General features: G+C 34.4%; 2 protein-coding genes across 2 annotated transcripts; one reads left to right on the top strand and one right to left on the bottom strand.

Annotated features, from left to right (window-relative positions):
• Positions 1 to 950: 950 nt before the first annotated feature.
• On the bottom strand, positions 951 to 7771 carry LOC110092135 (DEAD-box ATP-dependent RNA helicase 3, chloroplastic). Its single transcript, XM_020816532.2, has 10 exons — positions 7181 to 7771; positions 6429 to 6559; positions 5918 to 6332; positions 5480 to 5578; positions 5169 to 5393; positions 4359 to 4736; positions 3440 to 3583; positions 3014 to 3109; positions 1615 to 1919; positions 951 to 1394 (listed from the first exon to the last, which is right to left on the bottom strand). Exons 1-10 carry the CDS (start codon positions 7625 to 7627, stop codon positions 1316 to 1318), a joined length of 2319 nt encoding a protein of 772 aa, XP_020672191.1. The 5' UTR covers positions 7628 to 7771; the 3' UTR covers positions 951 to 1315.
• A 3661-nt stretch (positions 7772 to 11432) lies between these two features.
• On the top strand, positions 11433 to 23634 carry LOC110092147 (transmembrane protein 184B). The gene is made up of 7 exons (XM_020816555.1): positions 11433 to 11930; positions 12024 to 12206; positions 12836 to 12909; positions 20163 to 20312; positions 20470 to 20755; positions 22406 to 22639; positions 22991 to 23634. Exons 2-7 carry the CDS (start codon positions 12060 to 12062, stop codon positions 23357 to 23359), a joined length of 1260 nt encoding a protein of 419 aa, XP_020672214.1. The 5' UTR covers positions 11433 to 11930; positions 12024 to 12059; the 3' UTR covers positions 23360 to 23634.
• The last annotated feature ends 85 nt before the right edge of the window (positions 23635 to 23719 follow it).

Raw genomic sequence — 23719 nt, 5'->3', positions numbered from 1 at the left:
TTATATATATATAAGAAATTGATTTAATAAAAAATATGAGAAATTTACCCATGAATTGATATATATACAATCAAATATATAAAAATATAAGAATGAAATATATATCATAAAATTTGTAATTATTAATCACATAATTGTATAATGTTATAGAAATTTGATGTTCAACAAGGTCTTTTATGATCAATTTTTTCTTTATAGGTTTCTTTTATTGAGAATTAGGCATGTATATATGCTTTTAGTAAAGAATAACGTTTTACTTTTGTAAAATATGTTTCAATATATCTCTTGTGAGAAGATCTTCTACATTCATCTTGATATAAATAATTATTATTAAATAAATAACAAAAAAACTTTCATTTTTATTAGGATTATTATACTTATTTTTTGCATTATATTTTAAAATATTCATAAGTTATTAATTGAGCCTTCAATATTCAATTATTTGTTATAAATATACCAATATAATGCTCGTAATAGAATATTAAGATTTTATTTGGAACAGTTTCTTTATCATTTTCTAAAACAATTTTTTAGTTTAAAAATTGCTCGTTCCATGCCCTCAAATAAATGAGAAAAACTTATTAAACAGTCAATGAAAGGATAGAATTAGTGACTCCAAACTTAACGAGAATAGATTCCATCAACAAATGCTTGAGGTGGCTTTGATAAAACCGTTTAGTGTAGCTTACATTATAATAATGACAAAATTTGAGAAAATAAATCAAATGTTTGAGCATATGATATTTCAACAACTGCAGATCCTCTCTTCCCATTCTTTCATCATCTCCAGCTCCTCAATTTCTGTTTTGATGAGCAAAATAAAATTAAACATTGGATAGAATAAGCAAATGAAAAGACAATTTAGAGTACTCCACCCTAGACAATCAAGCTCGACATCAAAGCAGAGAGAGCTGCGAGTTTTTGATTTGAAATATCAAAGCAGAGAGAACTAAAAAGCAATACTATCAGCCAGTAAAAGGAGCAGCAACTTGAGTTCCATATTTGTTTAATATCTGAAAACTATGGCTAAGATCATAAAACATTCTACAATGCTCTTCCCTTTTCTTCATACAATCAATAGTAAACATACAGTATAACTCCATTTCTGAAGCGCATAAAACAGAATAAACAATACTTGCTCTCTTCAGGATTGGAGGGCCGCAGGGAGTGGGTGCTTAATATTAGTGTTACCAGCTAGTTCTCAAAAGAATGCAGTGCCCCTGCAACAAATCATTTACGAAAGCAACACAAGATACAGCATTTTCCATTGATGTCATCTTCCCCACCTGTCAAAATAGGATGCTCAGAAGCATGGCTAATAGTCTTCATTGTTGGGGCAGTCAGATGCTCTGTGCCCAGTTCGGCCGCATTTGAAGCAAGCTCCTCCGAAACTCCTAAAGCATTTCGAATTTCAGTCTCAGTAATTTGTACAACGAAAGAAACTATCTGAACTCACTAATCAACCACCAATTACAAGCAGATCATTTAACAAAATGGATATGGCATAAACTTTCCATAAAACAGAAACATCAAAAGAAATGGGCTTCATTTGAGATTTCAGGAAATGAGTGATTTCCACAAAGGATGTTTGAAGAAAATGAGTGTGAAGAATACCTCTCCCTGCTTCCAAATGATGGTCGATTGGATTTCCTTCCACTTGATAGAAAACCATCATCACTTCCTCTGGATGATTTGGACCAGCTATTCCCAGTTTTGTAGCTACGTCCACCGCGCCGGAATTCATCGTCACTATCAAAATCCCTGCCACCCAGGCTTCTGGATCCTCTATAAGCCCTGTCCTTAAAACCACCTCGAGATGATCCAAATCCATCCCTGAAACTACTGCGGGATCCTCGTTCAGAATTGGAGAAACGACCATAATAATCACTTGGAGGACCATCATCTTGCAATGCAGGCAACTAAACAAAAAAGAAAACTTCAAGTGAGCATACTGAAATGAAAAGAAGCAAGAAAAAAGATCAAATGAGTATATACTAAATATGGGAAAAATGAAAATCTTCGTGAATTTCAACACAAAATCTTACTGGTAATAATTAGCTATAGTGGGGTAGTCTGACCTGCTGGAGCTGCCCTTTCTAGACTGGCCCTAGCCCACCCTCTTTAAAAAATATAATATATTTCCCTAGGTTGAGAAATGGCTCAATCCCTAGTGGCCTAGTGGTTTTGACCACTTTGGGTTAGCCCAATTTCCAACCCGAGTACCCAAGGGTTGGGTCAACAACGGTAAGTGTGTTGGGTCACGAGTGACCTAACCTAGGCTTTGGCTTGATTTGATTTGACCTATGATGGAATTTGGCTCATAGGAGGCTCTCTTTGGACACTTGGGTCAAGCCATATGGCTAACCCAAGTGGGCCCAAGGCTTGGGCCTTCAAAGGGAGTCTCCTAATGACCTAATAGGTCAACCCAAGAGTTTGAATTGGCTTGAACATGGCTTAGTCAAAGCGTTTGAAGTGTATAAAGGTGAATGTGTAATTTGGTCTATTTGACTTGGTCAACCAAGTTGACCCAAGGTCAAGGGTTAGATCCATCAAGTTTGGATTGATGATTTGAATCCAATGGAGGTGGCCATATAATAATTATTAAGTTGGCCTATGAAATCTGGAAAAGAAGAGGTTTCACCAAAATACTTCTAAGTACTATTATCAACATTTTTAAATTAATCATAGGGATGAGCCAAACTTTTAGCGATGAAGCAAATAACACAAAAAAGGAGTAATACGGGTTAAATTTAAATTAAAAGAATATTCTATAAGAAATGTGCCTAAAATAAATCTAGAATGCAAGAGTATAAATTCACAGGCTAAATGCTTGCACCAAATAATCATTCTACTTTTCACTTCAACGCAGTTTAAACATAAAAGCTTTTCCAATCAGTCTAGTTCCCTAAATGATTCAGTTAAAATGAAGGAATGCAAATGTACTTTAATGAAGCATAAGATGAAAAAAAAAAAGTTTTCAAAAAGTTACATAAAGCAACTAATAGAATACTACCTTTGTGATCTTGAATAAGGTGTTCCCAGGGGGTAACTGTTTGTTTAGTAGTTCCTTTGCAATCTCCTCAGGCAAATCAAAAACGGCAGCCTGAACCTGGATATTACAGAGAGTTAAAGTTATTACTCAGGTGATGTCAAGATCATTTCCTTTAAGTGGTTCAAAAGAATGGATACTTAGTTTTCAGAGTATTCTGACTACATTTCGACTTGAACTGATACTTCTTACATGAAAGGTTACTAACATAATTATAAAACAAAAGTTCCAATATAATATTTGAACTGATCCTTTTTTCTTTGGAACTTTTACAAAACTATGTGATAGGCTAATTGGTTGCAATTTTACATAAAATTATGGCATGCAGATCTTATTTGCATTGTCAACATATTGAGGAAAACAGGGTTTTTTAGACTCTTCAGTGCTTACACTTTCATCTGCCACCAAGTGTATCTTGCCGACTTCATCAGCAGCAGCCGGATAAACATCAGAAAGGAAACCTGTAACTGATCTAGCAGAAAAGAACCCTCTTGAGTACCCTGACTCCCGAGTTAATTGTAATGTGACCCACCCCTGTACAAAGGATTGGCCAAATAAAGTTAGAACATCCCCTTCAATACGTCGAAAAGGATTTACTGGCTTACTGCAACCTGCAATACACCAATTCAGCCCTAGATTGACATGCTTAGTCAAAAGCTTATGAAGCTGATCCATTCCTGTTAATGCAAATGAAATTCTGACACCAACATTTAGGATTTAAGATTTTCTCCTAGAATTGGATGTATATCATCCTCCTCATCATTACCATCCTTATCCCAACACGTGGATGTTTATCATCAACAAAATATTTCCTAGATTATGTGCTGAAAATGATTTAATGATGAATGAATATCCATCAATTCTCACATAAAAATGTGTCAGAAAATTAGAGATGTGCTAGCAACAGATATTCTGATATAGGAGGAAAGTGAGCAAATATAAAACCCAACTCAAGAAAAAGCCTGTGTTCTTTTTTTACTTTAAATCTTCCATACATTAGTGTTTAATAAACAGCTTCACATTATATACCACAAGATTATATCTACTTATACTCCATCTTTTGCATGCTAGAGGGTAAAGACAATTTTCTTTTGATTATTAGCTACTGACAATAGAACTTCCTCCACTGCCTCTTAATATACTTAGTACCATCTCTTTATAGATTCAGTGCAATCTTACTCTTAAACTGATGAGCAGAACAATTTTTATGAGAATTGACTGTCATAAACATGCAAAAGTAAGGCTTTGCATGGGGAGAGAGGAAATTCTAAGCTAGTCAAAGTTTCTTATATAAAAGTACTAATACCACCTGCTCATGGCTGACCAGTGAACGAGATGAAGGTGGCTGGGAAAAACCACTGAGATGTGCAAGTGCGGCAGCAAGAGCATCCGGCCCTTTCTCTTCTATCAGCTTTTGTGCTGTTGGAAGGAAAAACTGTATTGATTCAGAATGCACACCCTGAAGTGTAGCAAGAACTTGCTCTGCCGATGACTCAAGCACTTCATGTATCTGTGGGGGACTAATAAAGTCAAACCTACACCCTACATCACGCTCAAGAGATTTAACAGTTCTCCTCTGGCTACTAGTAAACATCAATATAGCAGTGCCTTCTTTTCCAGCCCGTCCAGTTCGACCAGATCGGTGAACAAATGTTTCTGGATCATTTGGCAGTTCATAATGGATGATCTACAACAAGAAATTGAAATCTATTAAGCACACGTGAGCATAAAGTAAACCAACAGAATTCATATGCATCGTTAAGTTATCAGAATACAGACTCTTATTGCAGAGTGATGAGCAAGGACATTCAAAAACCCAAACCATAAATAGCTGAAGAAACATTATAAGGATTAAAGTATCCCAAAATAAAATAGATATTAGCAGGAAATGGAAAAGAAATTATCAAGAATGCAGTATAATATATATTTAATCAGAATGGTATTGCATTGCAAATAGAGGATGGTACAACAGGCATGTAAGATACCTACTTGGAGAACAAACTTTTCTTTACATACATGGCAAGTTCATGCTGCTAAGAAAATACAGTAGGGAATACTAGTAATGTTCAGAATAACCAAATTCCAAGCAAACTGAAAAAGTTAATCCAGATTGACTTACTAAATCAACATTTGGGATATCTAGACCACGAGAAGCAACATCTGTTGCAACAAGCACGGTAAACTTCCCCTTACGAAAACCATTCAATGTTCTCTCCCGTTGATATTGTGATATATCACCATGCAGTGCTTCAGAGGCTATGCTGTTTGTTAAGGCTTGTGATACCTCATCAGCATCATTTTTGGTCTGTGTAAAAACAATGGTCTTCCCACCCTTTGCATATACCTGAGGAATTCTTAAACCATTACCATGAAAACTGTCCTATTATCTAATTAATATGCTTCCTGCAAGGACAACAAGTTTCAAAATACCGTAATAAGGTCACTGAGAATTGTCCGCTTTGAGGTAGAAGTTGTTGACACGGCATAAAGTTTAATTCCCTCAGCAAGTTTCTCTTCTTCTTCACCAACCTAGATGAAAGAGATTAACAGCAAACAAAGTGAATTCAGAAAAAAAATATATCAAAGTCAAAAGCAAATTAGCAACAAACTATAAAAGAAGGGAACCAGAACAAGGTAGACAACATCGCAGGTTGCCTTTAGCTTGCAACCAGGATGCATGTCCCTTGCACAAGTGAGGTCTAAGACGTCTCACAAAAAGCTAAAAATAAACAACAGCATAAATGCATTCAAAAGTATGACCTTCCTTTTTATTTGCAAAAAGCCCTGAGCTCCCATAATATTCTAACAAAGTTTATAAATTGAAAGAGAGTAGAAACGTCACAAATGCAACTAAAGATTAGGAGTTACCAAGTCAATGGTTAGAGGATTGTCAAGATATTTTCTTGCCAATTTCTTCACCCAACCAGGCATTGTCGCAGAAAACAGCATGTTTTGACGCTTTGATGGTAGCTTTTCCAAAATGACTTCCACATCTTCCTCGAATCCAACAGCAAGCATCCGGTCAGCTTCATCAAGGATCAAATACTGAACTTCTCCCAACTGAAGGCTGTCATTATTGACTAAATCAATAATCCGGCCAGGAGTTCCCACAACCACATCAACACCTCGAGTAAGAGCATTCTGCTGAACATTGTAGGAAACTCCCCCATAAACACATACAGTGTTAAGGTATGGTGCTGACTCCTTAATTTCCTTTTCTACTTGCTTGGCCAGCTCCCTTGTAGGAGCTAGAACAAGAACTCTAGGGAGGCGGCCAGTCCGTCTTCACAAAGCAAAAGAATAAACAGATTAATAAGAATAAAGATGAATGAGATAATATAATAGAAATTAACACTCAAAAGAAATCAGCGAATGCAACCTCCTTGTTCCCTCATTTCCTTCGGTGAGCTTCTTTATGACAGGAATACCAAAGGCCAGAGTCTTCCCTGTACCTGTTTTCGCCCGGGCAATGATGTCCCGTCCTTCTAAAGCAGGTATCAGCACAGCTCTCTAAAGAGAAGCAAGTTCAACGAGAAGAAAATCAGCAAATGGATGTATATCAAGGAACTAGCATCTAGCACCAGCTAAAAGATAAGAATAACAAAATCTAATTACAAAGGCATACAAAAATAAGAATTTCACAAAGCAGCATCAAAGAAATATTCCCGTTTGGTATCTCACAAACAAGCATCTTTCCATAGTTCAAAATATCGCCTACACAATCAAAAAACTTTAAAATAACATGGTAATTAACATTATCAGTATGAACTACGCCCCCAAAACACGGCAATCAGTCATCTAATGTAATGTGTTAACAAGCTTTACCATCAAGGCCTGGACGGCTGGACGTTAAATTCATTCATTAACAGAAATCCCATCTTTCAGTAATTTGAATGGTTCAATTATAACCATACTTTCAGCAATTTGAGCATAAGAATGAGCCTTAATTCAACAAGGATTTAAATATTCACATAAACAATGATTACACTACACAGTTGAAGTGGGAAACAAACAATAGGGACTGAATAAATTAGTATAAAAATAAGCAGGATGTAAAATAAAACAAATATTGTGAAGAAAAAAAAAATATTTTTTCCCTTAAAACAGGGTACGTCATCAATTACTCGTTACCTGGATGGGAAAGAGATGGGTAATCCCTCGTTTCTGGAGGATATCGACAAGCTGTTCCGGCAAGCCTAGCCTGGAAACATCGAGCTCATCCTTATCCCCCTCTGTATTCTCCTCCCCGAACTGATACTCTTCGTCTTCATCCAGAGAGGAAGAGCCCTTGAAGCCGCCAAGCCCCTTGAATGCCTCCTCACTAAGCACCGAGTTTGGTGAGGCGATGGCGAAGCGCAAGAATAGCGGGTGACCCCTCGAGCTCCTCGTCAAGCAGTGGCATACATCGATGCCCCTGGCAGTGGGGGAGGAGGAAGCCCTAAGCAAACAGACATGGTTCTTTTCGAACGGAGAAGAAGGGAGAGAAGGGAATACAGGGACCAGTCTTCTCGTAAGGTCGAGAGAGGGGACGGAGGAGAAGCTCTGGAAGAGAGAGGAAACGCAGGGATTGTATGCCATAGCAAGCTGCGAGGTCGAGCTTCTCTCCTCTCTTTGGAGGCGGAAGTATACGATAAGGCTCCTGGTGGCCTCACAAGCTTCCACCTCTTCGGCCTCCTCGCGCTTTAAAGATAAAAGCCAGGTAGTGAGCTGAGGTTTAAGGAGAAGGGCATTCTATCAAAACCCTGTCTTGGCCTGTTATGCAAGTCTAAGCTCATTTGCTCTGGCCCATGGGCTTGGAGTTGGGCCTAGTTGGCTAACATAAACTCAATGGTAGAACTCCACAAAATCCTATTGTTATGGATTTGAAATACTACTTAAATTAATTAAGTTAAAGTGAGTTAATTAAAATGAAGCCTTACCTTCAAAGATTAAGTAGATTGATGATTATCATATTGGTAGGCCAACTTAGAAGAGGGATCCTAAGATTGTTAAGAAAATTTTCTTAAAAATATCGTTATAAGGATGAAATGAATATATAGTCACCTAACTAATATGTAAGTTACAAAATAGTAGGGTTATATGTTTTAAGGTTTAAGATTGTTCAATTGATTAATGTCACTTTTAAAGACTAATTAAGAAGTAGTGGATAGTTAGACATATGATATGTAAGATGCAAAAATATAATTATAAGTATTGGTTGAAGGATTTTCTATTGAGATTGAAAGAGAATAAATTAGGAGGCTCTTGGAGCTTTTATGGACTGGGCTTCCCGAGAAGAAAAAAATGTCAAATTTTATAGGAGATGCTTGATAATTTCTTGGATTTATGGTTGAGGCATGGATCTATAAGTTTGCTTTCGAATAGCAAGTTGATATGTGGTTAATTATTAATTTTGGACATAAGGGGTTCAATTTCATGGATCAATTAAGGAGTAATTTTTAAGGATAATACATCTTTAGCGTAGTTCCTCGAAGTGATGACATGATGAAATAATATATAGTGACTAAGAATAGGATAGTAAATATTAAAACTTTCAGCTTTTAAAAACTTTTGATATGGCATTACAAAACATGTGATAGTTATTATGCATAAAACATTATATTTATATCGAAAAATGGAACCATTGTGTAAATCTAATTAAACATCAATCTGTATTACAATTTACAATGTATTTGAATGATGTACCAAAGGCTTATACAGCAACTATTTGTTAATACAATGTAAAAATATTTGAAGAGTACGGTTGGTGTTGTTAATAGTACTAATTTTTTATTCATATAATACTTTGCACAATATATTCACATTTTCTTATGAATATTATAATATATCTTGCCCTTTGATACTCTTTTTGGAGTGATACAGAGACCCGCATTTTATTTTTTAGATAGCAATGAGAAAGTAGTCAACATGAAAGCCTTTGACTTGATAAATGATATGCATATGTGGACAAATAATATATATCATTTGTCAGATGGAATCCCAGGATATCAGTAGCAGGCTAAACTATTAAGAGTTAATCTAAGCATCAACTACCAAAGACACAAACTCAACATAATAATTATTTTCCATAAGTGTGACCAATATTTGACCACATAATAATAATAAGTGTTATAATTAAGAACATAATGCACAATCATCTAAATTGTGAATTCCTTAGATTGGGCATATGATAAGAATGTAGGAGTATCATACATGTACTTAAAGTTAAATGTATATGAAAGTCACTGTAAACACATATACATAAAATTCATTTTACGGGTAGGTTATGTTACGATAAACATATCATATAATATCTTTAATATATGTTTTATTTGGATGGTGGGTTTTACATATTTGACCAAGAAGTTTGATGACCTTTATAGTGATGAATTGCATAACTCATTTTAACTTAGTTTGTATGTTTAAATATGGATTGACATGAATAAACATAAATCTAACTTGCACAACAAATCCCTTAATATTTTTTGAAGCATTCATCTTATTTTTCATCTTAATTTTAAAATATAACATATCTAAAGAGTTTAAAATAATAATAAAACTATATTAACAAGTATATACAATCACCTATGTTATAACTCAGACTAATATATTTTCTAGACGGGCCATTTCAATGACATGACATTATTATATAAATAGCTTAATATCTAATAATCATAGCTGTGTCAACATATATAATCCAATACATAATATTAATAGTTTGTTTCTTATTGTGTGGCCTCAATAAGCCCAATGAAGAATAGTGACAGTCGACATTTCTTATAATTTCATTTAGCTTTAGTTATGATCATTTGTTGACTATAATGGCTTCATGAAAATTTGCAAAAGATGGATGTTATGTTTATCATTTTATGTCACTTTGTCATATTCATAAAGTTTTAATTGTATTTTAGGTACACTCTGTTTGCTCATATATTCATAATTGAGAATAGTTCGCGTGATACATCTTTAGTGCAGGAAAGTAGATTGCTACAAATTTTTTCTTCATTTGAAGAGTACATGCACACATGAGGCGCTCAATTTGGTGTCTACACTTAAAAAGTATTTTTAAAACTCTTATAATTCAAACCATGTCATATATATGATGGAAAGCAATATATCACTCAAATGCACCATAACTTAGATGTATATATGCATGCAATATATGCTATTTGGTGAATAAGCACAAGACACAATAATAATGGCTCCACTTAACTAGATCAACAAGCATATGATATAAATATACATGTGCAATCATAAATAAAAGTTATGCTAGATGTGTAAATATATTAATACACCACCAAGAATCGCCTTAATCAGGCACGAATCTTTATGCAAATCTAAATTTGGCGCATCCAGATTAAATTCGGAACTATCCAAACTCAGCTTCCAGCAAGCTTATAATCAAATTAAACATCTCAAGGAGACAAACTCAATGACATCAAATTTAGTCCAATCAGAGCCATAAATAAGCTCAAATAAAATGACAAAAGTATTCTTAAAAGTTTTAGAATATTAATTGGATGATCAAATGATATCCAAATATGACATGCTTATAGTCAAAGTGAGCGGCTCAACAAGATGAATCAAATGAGCCCAAGATCAAAATTTGATGATCTTGTGCTCGTTGGATTTGTCTTGTTGAGCCGCTTGATTCGACTATAAGCACACCATATTTGGAAACAGTTTGGTAATGCAATTCATGGATTGAACCTTCCAATTGTGCTTTGGTCTTTGATTTGGGCTAGTTTGGGCTCGGATTGAGTCGAATTTGATGTCAATGGGTTCATATTTTCGAGACGTGTTCTATTCGACTGCAAAGTTTGCTGAAATCGGAGTTAAGATGATCTCCAATTTAATTTTTGAAGTTTCCAACTTGATTTTTGCCTCGAGATTCATGCCCGATCTAGACAATTTTTTGATGATATATCAAGGACGATTAATTATAAATAATTAGTTGGTCATGATTAATTTTTTTGGGTAAAATTAGGATCATGATTAAAATTTGATTATTACTCCATTTTAACAAAAATAAATAAAGAATAATTACATGCTAGTATTGACTTGTTTAGAACCCTATCCAACGCAATTAATTTATAATCATCATTAAAATAACCTAAACCTGTACAAAGCGCTGGACTAATGGCCGTATCAATTATTGAACCGTAATGATTACTACTATAGAATTCGTCCGCATAGTTTTTGGTCAGCTGTCTCTTGGCTGTTCGTCTCATTACCATCCACATTTGAACGCTAATCAACAGCAGCACCCACCCGCGATGCTGTAGGTTTGCAAATTGTGGTAGCCAATCGGGTTCTCCCACGTTACATTCCACCCAGCGAGTCCCAGTTTGGGTCCTACGCGCGGTCTCTGTCTGACCTTCGCTAAGCTTCTCTCGTTGCTTCGTGTAGTTCACTTTCCCATTCTCTCACCCCATCCGCGGTTACGGGCGGACGCAACTCTCTCTCTCTCTCTACAATCTAGTCGGAGCCGCCATCCCCTCTCTCTGGCATATTGCAGATTTCTTACTCTGGTCCTTATCAGTGGAAAGAGAAGGGGAAGCGTCGTCGCATTGTTGCCGGACCAGGCGGAACCCTAGAACATCTTTCGCTAATTAGGCCGTTCTCTGTCCGTTGGCTCATTGCGCCATTCCTCGTGTTGTTTCTTGTGCTCGCAATCTTTGGTGGGATTTCTTGAATCTTTTCAACAGCAGCTGAGCAATCTCAATATTTTGTGTTTAGCCCCAAACTGCGGTGAATCGGGGGAGTTTGGTTTCGTGTGTTGTGCGACTAGGGTTTATATTTCTTCCTCCACTCCGGAAAATTTGATTTTTTTCTTGGTAGCATGTTGGGATGAGGTATATTGTGATAAGGCATCAGTAGCATACTAGCAGCTTCGCTCAAGGTTTGGTTGAGTCTTCTGGGCCTTGCGGCACTTCTAGTTTTTTTTTTTTTTTTGTTATAATCTGATTGTTCTGTCTCGATTTATAATTTGCAGTGAGATTGGCGAATTAGGTTTTCTGGAAGTGAAAGAATGGCTTTTATATACTATGTTATTGTTGCTTTTCCGTGCACGATTGGGGCGATAGCTTTGGCTTTGATTCATATTTATAGGCACCTGTTGAACTATACTGAGCCCACTTTCCAGCGTTACATAGTTCGCATAATCTTCATGGTCCCGGTAAGTGAGTGAATGTCGCAGAAGAGCTTTTGAGCTGTATAACGCTGTTTTACTCTCCTTTTCCCCACTTTTAGGTTTGAAACAAGTCCTCTTATTCTACACCAATGTAACATTTTTAGTGAATTGTTATTTGTTTTATGTGCAGTACAAGCAATGCCCGCTTCTGCTTATCCATGTAATATTTGATCGAACAATTCCACAGATTCTTTAATTTATCCATCTAGTATGTGATACATATGCTTTGCATGCATTGATACGTTCAGAGTTCCCATAATTGAACATGGCACATTCCAAAATAGTTGTTCTTTATGTGATTTGTTATTTCTTTTATCTGTTTTATTCTCATTGAATGCTGTTTTCTTTTTATTGCATTTAGTATTTAAGTTAAAGAAACGAGGATGATAAGCTCTTGGAGAACTGAATGTTTGGGGGTATTATTGCCCCATTAAACTTAGCAATTTAGATGTTGATAATCTCTAGGAATGCTAATCTTGGATGTGTTTGAATTTCAGGTCAAAAGATGCAGTCCGAGTTAACTTCTAGATTTTTATGATTATTTCTATTTATTAATAATTGAATTTTTTTTCCTTTTGTTGTTTTATGACAATCAGAATTTTCTTTGCTTGCAGGTTTTTGCTTTGATGTCTTTCTTATCACTTGTCTTTAATGACAGATCAATATATTTTGATTCAATTCGGGAAGTGTAAGTATCTTAAGAATTTGTTGTTGGAATTCATTATTGTATACTGTATTTTTAATTTGTTCTATTTCCTTAACTGTTTTAGAGAACTATCTATACAACTTAATGGTTTCAATAATATAAAAAATTTTCTATACGTGGTAGGAATTTGAGCATGAAACTCGTACCATAGATTGTGCACTTCAAAGTTTCACATTAGGCTTTGTGAGCATATAAAGCATTCCTTACTGCCTTGTATGTAATGTTTTAGTACTGGAAATAAAAGGGAAGTTATGACATATCGTTGAAAATTCACTATAATCTTGCAGTCTGTTCACTAAGCTTTTAGCATTTGCTCATCCTTTTTAGATTATAGATATACATTTACATTTTGTTCAAATCTCTCATCTTCAGCTCCAGATGCAAATAAAAAAGAGGCATAAATCCATTCTAGTGTAGGAATGAAGGAGATAATTGTCCTTTTGATTTGATTGTTATGCCATAGGGGGGACATGGGGATTGAGCATGCTAGAAATCATTTTATTTTTGTTTTTACTGGTAAGTATTGATTATTTTGTATTTGTTGGATTTAGTTTTAGGTATTGTTATATTGGCATATTCAGCAAGAAACTACTCCATGCTTTTTTAAGCTGTTTAGCATTGGAGATCTTAGTTGAAAGGTTTCTCTTGGAGGGTCATTAGGAGTTTCCATTTTTATTCTCTTTTTTCATATATTTTCAATGATGAGGCTCGCCCTTTGATGTTTGGTATTTTAATCCTCTATGTAAATTTGGTAGAACATTTTTGTTGTTTGTATGACCTAATATATTATTCTTGTTGATAAGACTAGAGAGGGAATTGAAGGTAAACTTGAATTATGGAGGTCAACCTTAGAGTCTAAAGGTTTTTGCTTGAGTAGATCTAAAACGGAATATATGGAGTGTAATTTTAGTAGTAATAGACCTAGTGAGGGGATTGTGACTTTGGGGGATCAAGTCATTAATAAGAGTACTCGTTTTAGATATCTTGGATCTATTGTTCAGAGTGATGGTGAAATAGATGGGGATATTATCAGCAGAATTCAAGTTGGATGGTTGAAGACTTGAAGTGGAGGAATGCATCGGGCTTGTTATGTGTTAGAAATGTACCCCTCAAACTTAAGGGAAAATTCTATAAGATGGTAGTGAGGCCTGCAATGCTTTATGGTGCGTTGTTGTTGTTGTTGTTGTGTATGACCTAGTATGCAACGCCTAAATCATACACTATTGCTCCAAGGTCATTTCCCATTTTAATACCACCTATTTGCATGTCAAACTGACGATCAATACTTTATTTCCTTGTTGTCTAAAAAATTCTAGCGAAGAAATGTTCTCTGATGTCGAAATTTACCTATTGCATGATGTTGGATTATAACAATATTTTTTGTCTTTTCCATGCAATTCTCCATTTAAGGCCACGATCATATAGGATTCATGATTTGCTATTATTTTTTTATGAGGAATTTAGGTGTTCTTTTTTATTTCTTTGTATATATTTTGTCCATTTTCATGGTGGCCTAATTTCCAATAATAGTTGAAATATATATTCCATGTTAATTAGTTACAAATATAAAGAAATCAACATTTGTAGATCTTTGTATGAATATATGTTTATTTTTACTACTAATCACTGTTAAATTTCATCAAGTATTAATAAAGCTAAATAATTCTGTAATGGTGATAGTTGAAAAATGATATTCAAAGGGAGGTGCCTTTTTCATGCCATTTATGTATAAAATATATTAGTTAAATGTTTGTGGAAATAAGTGGAAAGTTATGCCATTGGAGAATCCTTGGAAAATAAGGGGTTTATAATTAATTGATCAATCCCAGGCGTGATTTGTTTTAAGTATCTCAAATCTATAATATTGAGGTACAGAACTAAACGAGAATATATGTTATTGTGTTAGATTGAATGATAAAAATAAAATAGTATACAATAAAGAGACTTGAAAGTAAATTTTATAAAATCGGGATTAAATTTATATCATGTGGATTGAAGTGTTAGGTGACATAAAAATCATGTAAAGTTTATGTGTGGCAGAAATGATAATGTTAAAATGGATTTTTAAAAAATCTATAAGAATATATTGCATATGATTATGTAAAAGGGATAGTGAAAGTTTCACCTATTGAAAGTAAGGTAGTAGAAAATAGATTTAAATGAGTTTCCTTGTTCATTGGGGAGTAGATGATGCTGTGATAAGATGACAAGGTAAAATTAGTTAAGGGATTATATAGGAAAAAAGTTAGAGCAAAAGTAATATTGATAAGTCGTGCAAAAGTTTGCCACAAATTTAATTCAAGCTTTCAAGTAAAATTTGTCATGAGTGAACCAAAACTAAAAATTCATGAGTTGTATACCCTAAATGGTTGGAAAATAGATTTAAATGAGTTGCATATGATTATGTAAAAGGGATAGTGAAAGTTTCACCTATTGAAAGTAAGGTAGTAGAAAATAGATTTAAATGAGTTGCCTTGTTCATTGGGGAGTAGATGATGCTGTGATAAGATGACAAGGTAAAATTAGTTAAGGGATTAGATAGGAAAAAAGTAAGAGCAAAAGTAATATTGATAAGTCGTGCAAAAGTTTGCCACAAATTTAATTCAAGCTTTCAAGTAAAATTTGTCATGAGTGAACCAAAACTAAAAATTCATGAGTTGTATACCCTAAATGGTTGGGATACGGCTAATAATGATAATTTTTATTCTGTTTTTTTTTTGTAAAGCTAAATTTGGGCATAATTGTGTTGTAACTCATGTGTCTCTGTCATGGTAATGCAAATCCAGCTTTACATCTTGAGTTACACCGTAAGTACAAACGTCAGGAAAATATCTGGATTTAAAGCTGCTGGTGCTGTTTTAACCATTTAACAATAATAACTCAATCATGAGGGTCATTATATGCATGCAAATTGAGTTGTGTGATGCAAACTAGTTTTATGCTTTGCGTCACCTGACAATCAGCACGCTTCCTAGGAAAACTGACATGGCGTCACCATGTTTTTGTTAGAACCCAACATCGGGAAAATTTATTGAGTTTGAGGCTGTGGTGCTTTGTTTGTCATTGACAACAAAAACTCACTCGTGAGTGTCACTGCATATTTATGAGAACTACTTTGCCACTTGCATCACCTGGAATTTAGCTCGCTTTACCCAAAAAACATGCTGCCACTGTTTTGTATGGACCTCTTATTTCTCATTGCTGAAGTCCTCAAGTACAGATTAGTAGATCATATGGTTCTAGTAGTGGCTTAAAAGTATGATTCTCGCTGTAGATATTACATGATGTTTTGTTTTGTTTTGTGCGTGGATACAGATATGATTATGTAGCTATTTGGAATTACTTCATAAAGCTTCCAAATGCATTTTTTAATAACTGTAGATAATGGTGCATGCATAGTGCATATTTTAGTGATTGACAACCAAGATTGATGAAGTTTGAGTAAGCTCTAGACTCAGTTAATTATAGGTTTGATGATCAAATTTTCTCTGTTCCTAGAACTGCTTATGCCCATTGTCACTTTGGTATGCCCTTATGTGTCTTGCAAGAGATTTTTCTTATATTGGTTTGTCCTGGGCTATGGTGTCTTGTATGGTGCTGAGTCGGTGGAAAGTTTAACAAAGAGCCATTTTCATCATAAATACTAATATTTGTGAATTATTTGTAAACATATGAAGAATCATAACTATGGACCTATTTGTTTAGATTGTATAGGTTGAGGTGCACACTTGAGAGTTTCAAACTATGAGGGACCATTCACAACTCATGTTAAGGATCAAGGATCTCTATTTGGATTTTCTTTTATTTGATGAAACTGGCGTCTTGTTCATCCATTAACATGGCATTGGCACATAGTTAATCAAAGTCAGTTCTAATATCTTCCTAGAACGTTTTAGATGTCTTGGGTCAATTTTTCAAAGTGATGATTAAATAGATGGGGATATTATTAGTAGAATTCAAGTTGAAATGGAGGAAAGCATTAGTCTTGTTGTGTGATAGAAAAGTCTTCCTCAAACTTAAGAGAAAATTCTATAAGATGGCGGTGAGACTTGCAATGCTTTATGGTTTAGAATGCTGGCCATTAGAAGAGAGCATAATATTAAGTTAAGTGTTGTATGAGGATGCCCAGGTGGATGAGTGACTTACTCGTAGAGACAGGATAATAAATGAGCACATACGTGAAAAGGTTGGAGTGGCTCCAGTGGAAGATAAGATTAGAGAGAGCCACCTTAGATGGTTTGGTCACATAAAATGGCGGCCTTCTGATGACCTGGTTAGGAAAGTAGATGTATTAGATTTGACTTATGTTAAGAAAGGTAGAGGTATACCTAAAAAGGCTTGGTTAGAAAATATTAGAAATGGCATTTCTTTATTACATTTAAATAAGAATTTGATTCTTAGCATGACACAAGGGAGAAAAATGATTCATGTACGACACCATAGTGGTATAAAGGCTTGATGTTATTGTTATTGTTGATGATTGAGTAAACGTTTTCTGAAGAACAAAGCAGCATCAAATTTCAGCACAAGACACAGGCAGTCAATGCAATGGTAAAACAACAACTATACATGAAAACAACCGCATGAACACTTGTGTTATAGTACTCAGAAGAAGTCTGCTTTGACTCTAAGCTACTGGCATTGGTGAATTGAAGGCAGTGGCTTTCATGTTGATTACTAATAGAATTGTAGAGGAAGAAAGAGAAATAGTTTTGGGAGGAATTATCAATTTTATTTTTCTTGTTAAAAATTCAGGATACCAAGAAAGAGTTGAGATATTTGAAAGAGGTATTGAAGTGATTAGCAAGAACTTACAAGAGAAAACCAATTCCGCTAAGGAGAATACAAGCGAGGTCACCAAGCACTGACAAGAGAAGAACTTCTCGACAATATTTTTATTATTCAAAAGTTGAAATTTTCTATTATATCTAAGCACTATTTATATGAATTTAAAGTACAATTGGCAAACACAGCATAAATAAATTCTTTATCTTTCCTAAACAAACTCCACAAAATAGAAAATTTTATCTATTATAATAAATTATTTAATCCAACTAAATAATAATTTTAGGTGAAATTCAACACAAATTTGTCTAAATAATTTTAAAATTTCATCCTTACGCTATTGTAATTTGAATTCAATCCAACAATCTAGTTTTCACAGTTTTGATCTCCCTATGATGTTCACTTGATGATTTGACAATCTCATGATAATATTTTCTCCAATCTCAATGGTGTTATCTTATAATTTCTATTGTTTGTATATTTTTTAGAAAAATATTATTGCTAAAACTTCAATGAACACGGTTTGATTGATCTTTTTAAGATTTAATGCACAAATTATGAATATAGGAGATATGTTTGACCACCTATTTGATTTGATCCCTAGATTAAACAGTGAGGTAGCACTTTTGCTGTGGTAATTATTTGTTGTTTGAGATGAAAATTAGAAACAAATAGTATCTTAATATAGATGATGATGCAATAATTTCTACCAAAAATAACTTTTAGATATCTAGAACTATGAAAAATTACACAACTAATTGAAATCATGCACGTGGTAGAAATTAGAGTATATCCAACATGAATAAATTTTATCACTTGTGCAAATCAATGATAAGATTTATAAAAGAAAATCGGAAGGAGGAAAGATGTCATTAAATCCAGGCTGTTGCTTGTACCAAGGAATAATCTCTGGAAAATTTCAAGGTTCCCATTTGATCTAGGAGATGAATAAGAGGACTTGCACAGCTAGCTATTAATTTATTTAGAATTAGTCGATGCAAACCCTATCATATAATCACAATGTTGCCTTTTATCAATAATAATAAAAGAGTTTGTTAGCGAATCCCATGTACTCATGGCGAAAATCTCTCTATTTCTTATGTCAAGCAGGATAAGCCACATTTAATTAAGCATACTAATCTAATAAATAGGACAAGTCACATTATAAGACATCATATAACTAATCTTTTAACCATTTTGCCTGTTAGATTTTGGTAAGCCTCTCACCAAAAATTTCTTAAATATCTGACCATAATATTTATTGCTCAAGGAACTTAATTCAAAAGGAAGCAGACCCTATATCACTGCCAAATAGAACCCGATCTCAAACTTCCATAAAAAAATTCCAAAACTATTGAGGGATAGTGAAAAACTCCACAATTGCTAAATTTCTTAGGAAGTTGTAGAACAAAGCTTCATATCACTTGTATCAATATTGATAGAAATGTAGATGGTGAATCCATTACCAAAAACATGCCATGCAAAAGAGAGAAGATGGTGGAGTACACAATTTGAGCCAGTCAAATACTTTTATGAGAAAAATTAAGCTCTCAAATATAATGGTTACAAGTTTACGAAATTTGGTAGGATCAATGGGAATCATCATCATTGTGGAATTCAATTATAATTGCCTTTGTGCCATCTTTATTTGTAATGTTCGTCATGCTTTCTTATATGGAATTGGCACTGCTCCCACTTTCAATTAATAAAATATTTGAGATATATTTAAATAAAAAGTATTTATCATCATCATCAGAGCATGCCAGTTTTATCCCAACTATTTTATGGTTGGTTATGCGCAATTCTTAATAGGAGGACCAGAACAGGGACAATTCATTGCTAGATAAAATTGTTGCATCGAAAAGCGATATTGATGGTTGTATCAATTTGCTTTTGCAACAGAGGATGATGCGTAACTATTTTATTTATGGTTGTATCAATTTGCTTATGCAACAGAGGATGATGTGTAACTATTATATTTTACTCTAAAGGTTTAGTGAAAAGATATTGGTTTGTTTTTGTTTGATTTGGAATTTATAGTTGTTCCCATTCAGTGGTTTGAAAATTGAATTTTCTCCCATATATTTGATCATTGAGATTTCAGAGATGAAATCAGAATACTGTTTGTATTGATAAATAAGAAGTGAACTTATAAAGAAAAAAGTTTGCAAGTATATATCCATGATAAACTACCAAAACAACTTATTTAATAATTGCTACTTAGTAGTCATGTGAAGCTAACCACTTCAAATACCACACAATTGAGCAAATGAAGCTTTGGATTAGCAAATTTTTATTCTGCCCTTGTGCATGTTTCACTCATTTAATGTAGAGGATTGCTATTAATTTCTTACGCTAAGCAATTTATTTTTTATAAGGACGTAGGCTTCCTAATTAGTTTTATAGCATAATTGTTGGAGAACTAATATGCTATGCTTCTTTTACTCCAGCTACGAAGCTTGGGTCATCTACAACTTCCTTTCACTTTGCTTGGAATGGGTGGGAGGCGCAGGTGCTGTGGTTGTAAGTTTAAGTGGTCGAATGCTGAAGCCATCATGGTCGCTCATGACTTGCTGCTTTCCTGCCATTCCTCTTGATGGGTAGGTTGCTTATCCATCAAATACTGTTTGCACCATGCCATGGTTAACATGAATTATTGGTTATTCACGTTGATGCTGTGGATCAATGTTTTTCAATTAATCCGTTCTGACCCTCTCTTTAAGGCAAATATATCTGAAGTGTTTCTATTTTTCACAGACGCTTTATTCGGAGGTGCAAGCAAGGTGCATTGCAGTTTGTGATACTTAAACCAATTTTAGTTGCAATTACCTTCATATTATACTCAAAAGGGAAATATGAAGATGGGAATTTCAGTGTTAACGAGGGCTATCTCTATATTACAATTACGTATACAATTTCATATTCAATAGCGTTGTATGCGCTTGCCTTATTCTATGTGGCTTGTAGAGATCTGCTTCGACCTTACAATCCAGTTCCAAAGTTTATCCTAATCAAATCCGTCGTCTTTCTCACTTACTGGCAGGTATGCATAATAGTGTTCTGGTTAATGTAGAAAGGAAAATCTCTATACCTTGTCTGCTGTATTGGCATTCATCCGTTCTTCTGTCATTTGGTTAAATATATGCTGCGTTTTTTTTTTTTTTTTTGATGAACTTTGCAGCTTTGTTATAGCACTGATCAGTCATTTTTAGCTTAGCTGTAGCTTTATCGTAAAAAATTTTTGGAGCAAGGAGTAGGTTCATGGTTTTGAATATGCACGTGTAACTAGTCATAGCATCTTCATATAGAATCGTTATCAACTTCATATTTTACTTTGCAATTAGTTCATGATTTATATTATTAGAAGTTTATAACATAAAAAATATATTCTCTCACCATAGTAACATTCTACTATTTCTACTTCTAGTAATACCATCTAATTCTTGGCGAGCACAACATTACAACCCATATTTTTTTGCTTTGCGCAGATTCATTGATTTGCTAGTTTTTTTTTTCTTGAGTTTTACATATGTAAATAAGGAAGATTGGTGATTTATGCTTAATTTTCCCTAATAATAAACTGATTTGATCTGTTCATCATATGCCATTTCATTTACTGAAGATTGCTTGATGTCTTACGGAGCTATTCTTAGAACTTTTATTCTGATTGATCTCACCACTTAAGTATGCCTTTTGCTATTTGAGTGATTTCTTCTGTCCTTCAGAAACTTAGGCATGTGTAATTTGGTGGGACTTCTTTTTTCTGACAGTCTTTAGATTTTTTTTCCAAGTATATTCAAGGTTTAAGTTTCCATTTACTTAGTTTTCAAAAATTTTTTTATTATAAAATAAAATTTACAGTTGATTATGCTTTTTAATCACTTAAAACTGATATTTAAAATATACACATTATCGGAAACATAGTTTGATGGGAACACTAAAAGCTTTTTTTTGGCAAAACAAAAGTGGTACGTTTACAGTTTTTCAGTTAATAGGCTACCATCATTAATCTTGAGTTAAATTATAGCTATAATAGGGAAAAATTCCATATAGTCCCTAAATATTCTTATGTGGCCAATTTAGTTTCAAAATATTATATTTATTTAATTTAGTCTCTTGACTGAGGCACCATTTTAGATTAATTTTTTATACTCAAGGGACTAAATTTTTAGTAGTTATTTAACTGATCATTCGGAATCAAGTACAGCCAATAGACCAAATTGAAAAAATGCGATACTTTGATATTAAATTTTCTCATAAATAGTTGAGGGATTATTTTGAGCTTTTTTTTTACTATAACGGGTCCTAAATACAGTTTTAGAAACCGTGATGAACAGCAAAAGAGTTGTGTGCATGTATAGACACATGTAGCCATTAGTTTATGAGGAGGATTTGCATAATAACTAGCTATCTAATTAGCTACTATTCAATCAAGTTCTCACCGTGCAAATCTTGCATTTATGTTGTGTTGTAGGGAACATCTCATCTGAAGGGCCTTGCAGTTGATTTGACTTTCATTTTTATTGATATTCCCAGCACTATCAATATTTTTATATACTAACACGAGGAGGCCTCTATACTCTTTAAGTTTGATCAATGCTTGGAAGATATGTTAAGAATGTCTTCTCTTATTAAATAATGCTTGATGTATGGTGATAAGTTTTGATCTTAGATGGTTCATCTTAACATGCAGGGTGTTTTGGTTTTCCTAGCTGCAAAGTCTGGATTCATAAGTAATGCCAATGAAGCTGCTGACCTCCAAAATTTTGTTCTGTGCGTGGAGATGCTTGTTGCTGCAGTTGGCCACTTCTATGCTTTTCCCTATAAGGAGTATGCAGGTGCCAATATTGGTGGTTCTAGTGGTCTGATCGGCAGTTTTTCTCATGCTTTAAAATTTAATGACTTCTACCATGACACGGTTCACCAGGTAAACCCTCCCGTTTTAGTTTTTCACTCAGTGAGGGCATCTCCAACCGAATTCCAAACTCATGCGGCAAAATTTGCGGTATTTGGTTGCCGGTGAACAGTGCGACGCCAATTCACCTGCGTTATTTTTATGTCTCTACCGGATTTGTCGAAGAAACATGCCAAAGAAGAGAAAGACGGTTAACTTTTGCGAAGGGCGGTGTAGAATGGAGTTCGATTGGAGATGAATCACAACTTTTTTTTAGTTTCACTGCATTTTGGAGGGAAAAATGAGATTTTTCGGTTGGAGATGCCCTGAGTTTTTGTGTGCACTTATTTTCACTATTCCCTGAACGGAATCTTCTTTCCTCAGTTTGCCCCAACCTACCATGATTATGTGCTTTACAATAGCACAGAGAGCGATGACGGTGCAAGAAAATATCGATCGAGGACCTTCGTGCCTACCGGGCCGGAGATGGATGCTGTGAGAAAAAATAGACAGATCTATGGCGGCAGGCTTGATGATATCCAACTTTCTAGTGTCTCCACATCGGGTTCCAACAGTCCTGCTGTTTCAAATGCTTCAGCAGACATGGCTGACTTGGAGCTTATTAAATCATCCTTGCTGAAGGAGTCATCTGCTTCAGCAGCCCAACCATATGATTTATCAATTCTGCTAGATACTGAACTGTCAAAGTACCCTTCCAAGGTTCCCTCTGCTGAAGACCCAAGCAGAAGATGACCTTGATTAATTACTTCACAAGTTCATGCAAAAAAAAAAAAAAAAAAAACTTGTTTCCAAGGTTCTAAAGCTGGTGATCTGAACCACTCAATATCAATAGAAGCAGCTGTCGTTTGTTCATGACAAGCTGCAACAATCAATTATTAGTAGATACAGAAGATTTGTTTCCTTTGTGATTTGTATGACAACTGGGCAGGTTAGTGACTGATGGTTGTGTTTGTATATGGATCTTCCAGGCATTTTTTAGAATCGATTTCTTTGCGAGTCTCCCCTAATGGTTGGTAACCATACTTGCAATAATTTTTTCTTTTGCTCTTCATGATATGCACTAAACAAGTTAGGCCAGCAGGGCATCATTGG

This window comes from Dendrobium catenatum, unplaced genomic scaffold (assembly GCF_001605985.2).
Source record: "Dendrobium catenatum unplaced genomic scaffold, ASM160598v2 fragScaff_scaffold_665, whole genome shotgun sequence".
Taxonomy (NCBI): Eukaryota; Viridiplantae; Streptophyta; class Magnoliopsida; order Asparagales; family Orchidaceae; genus Dendrobium; species Dendrobium catenatum.
The sequence above is the reverse complement of the archived record's forward strand: the minus strand, read 5'-3'. Positions and strand labels throughout refer to the sequence as shown.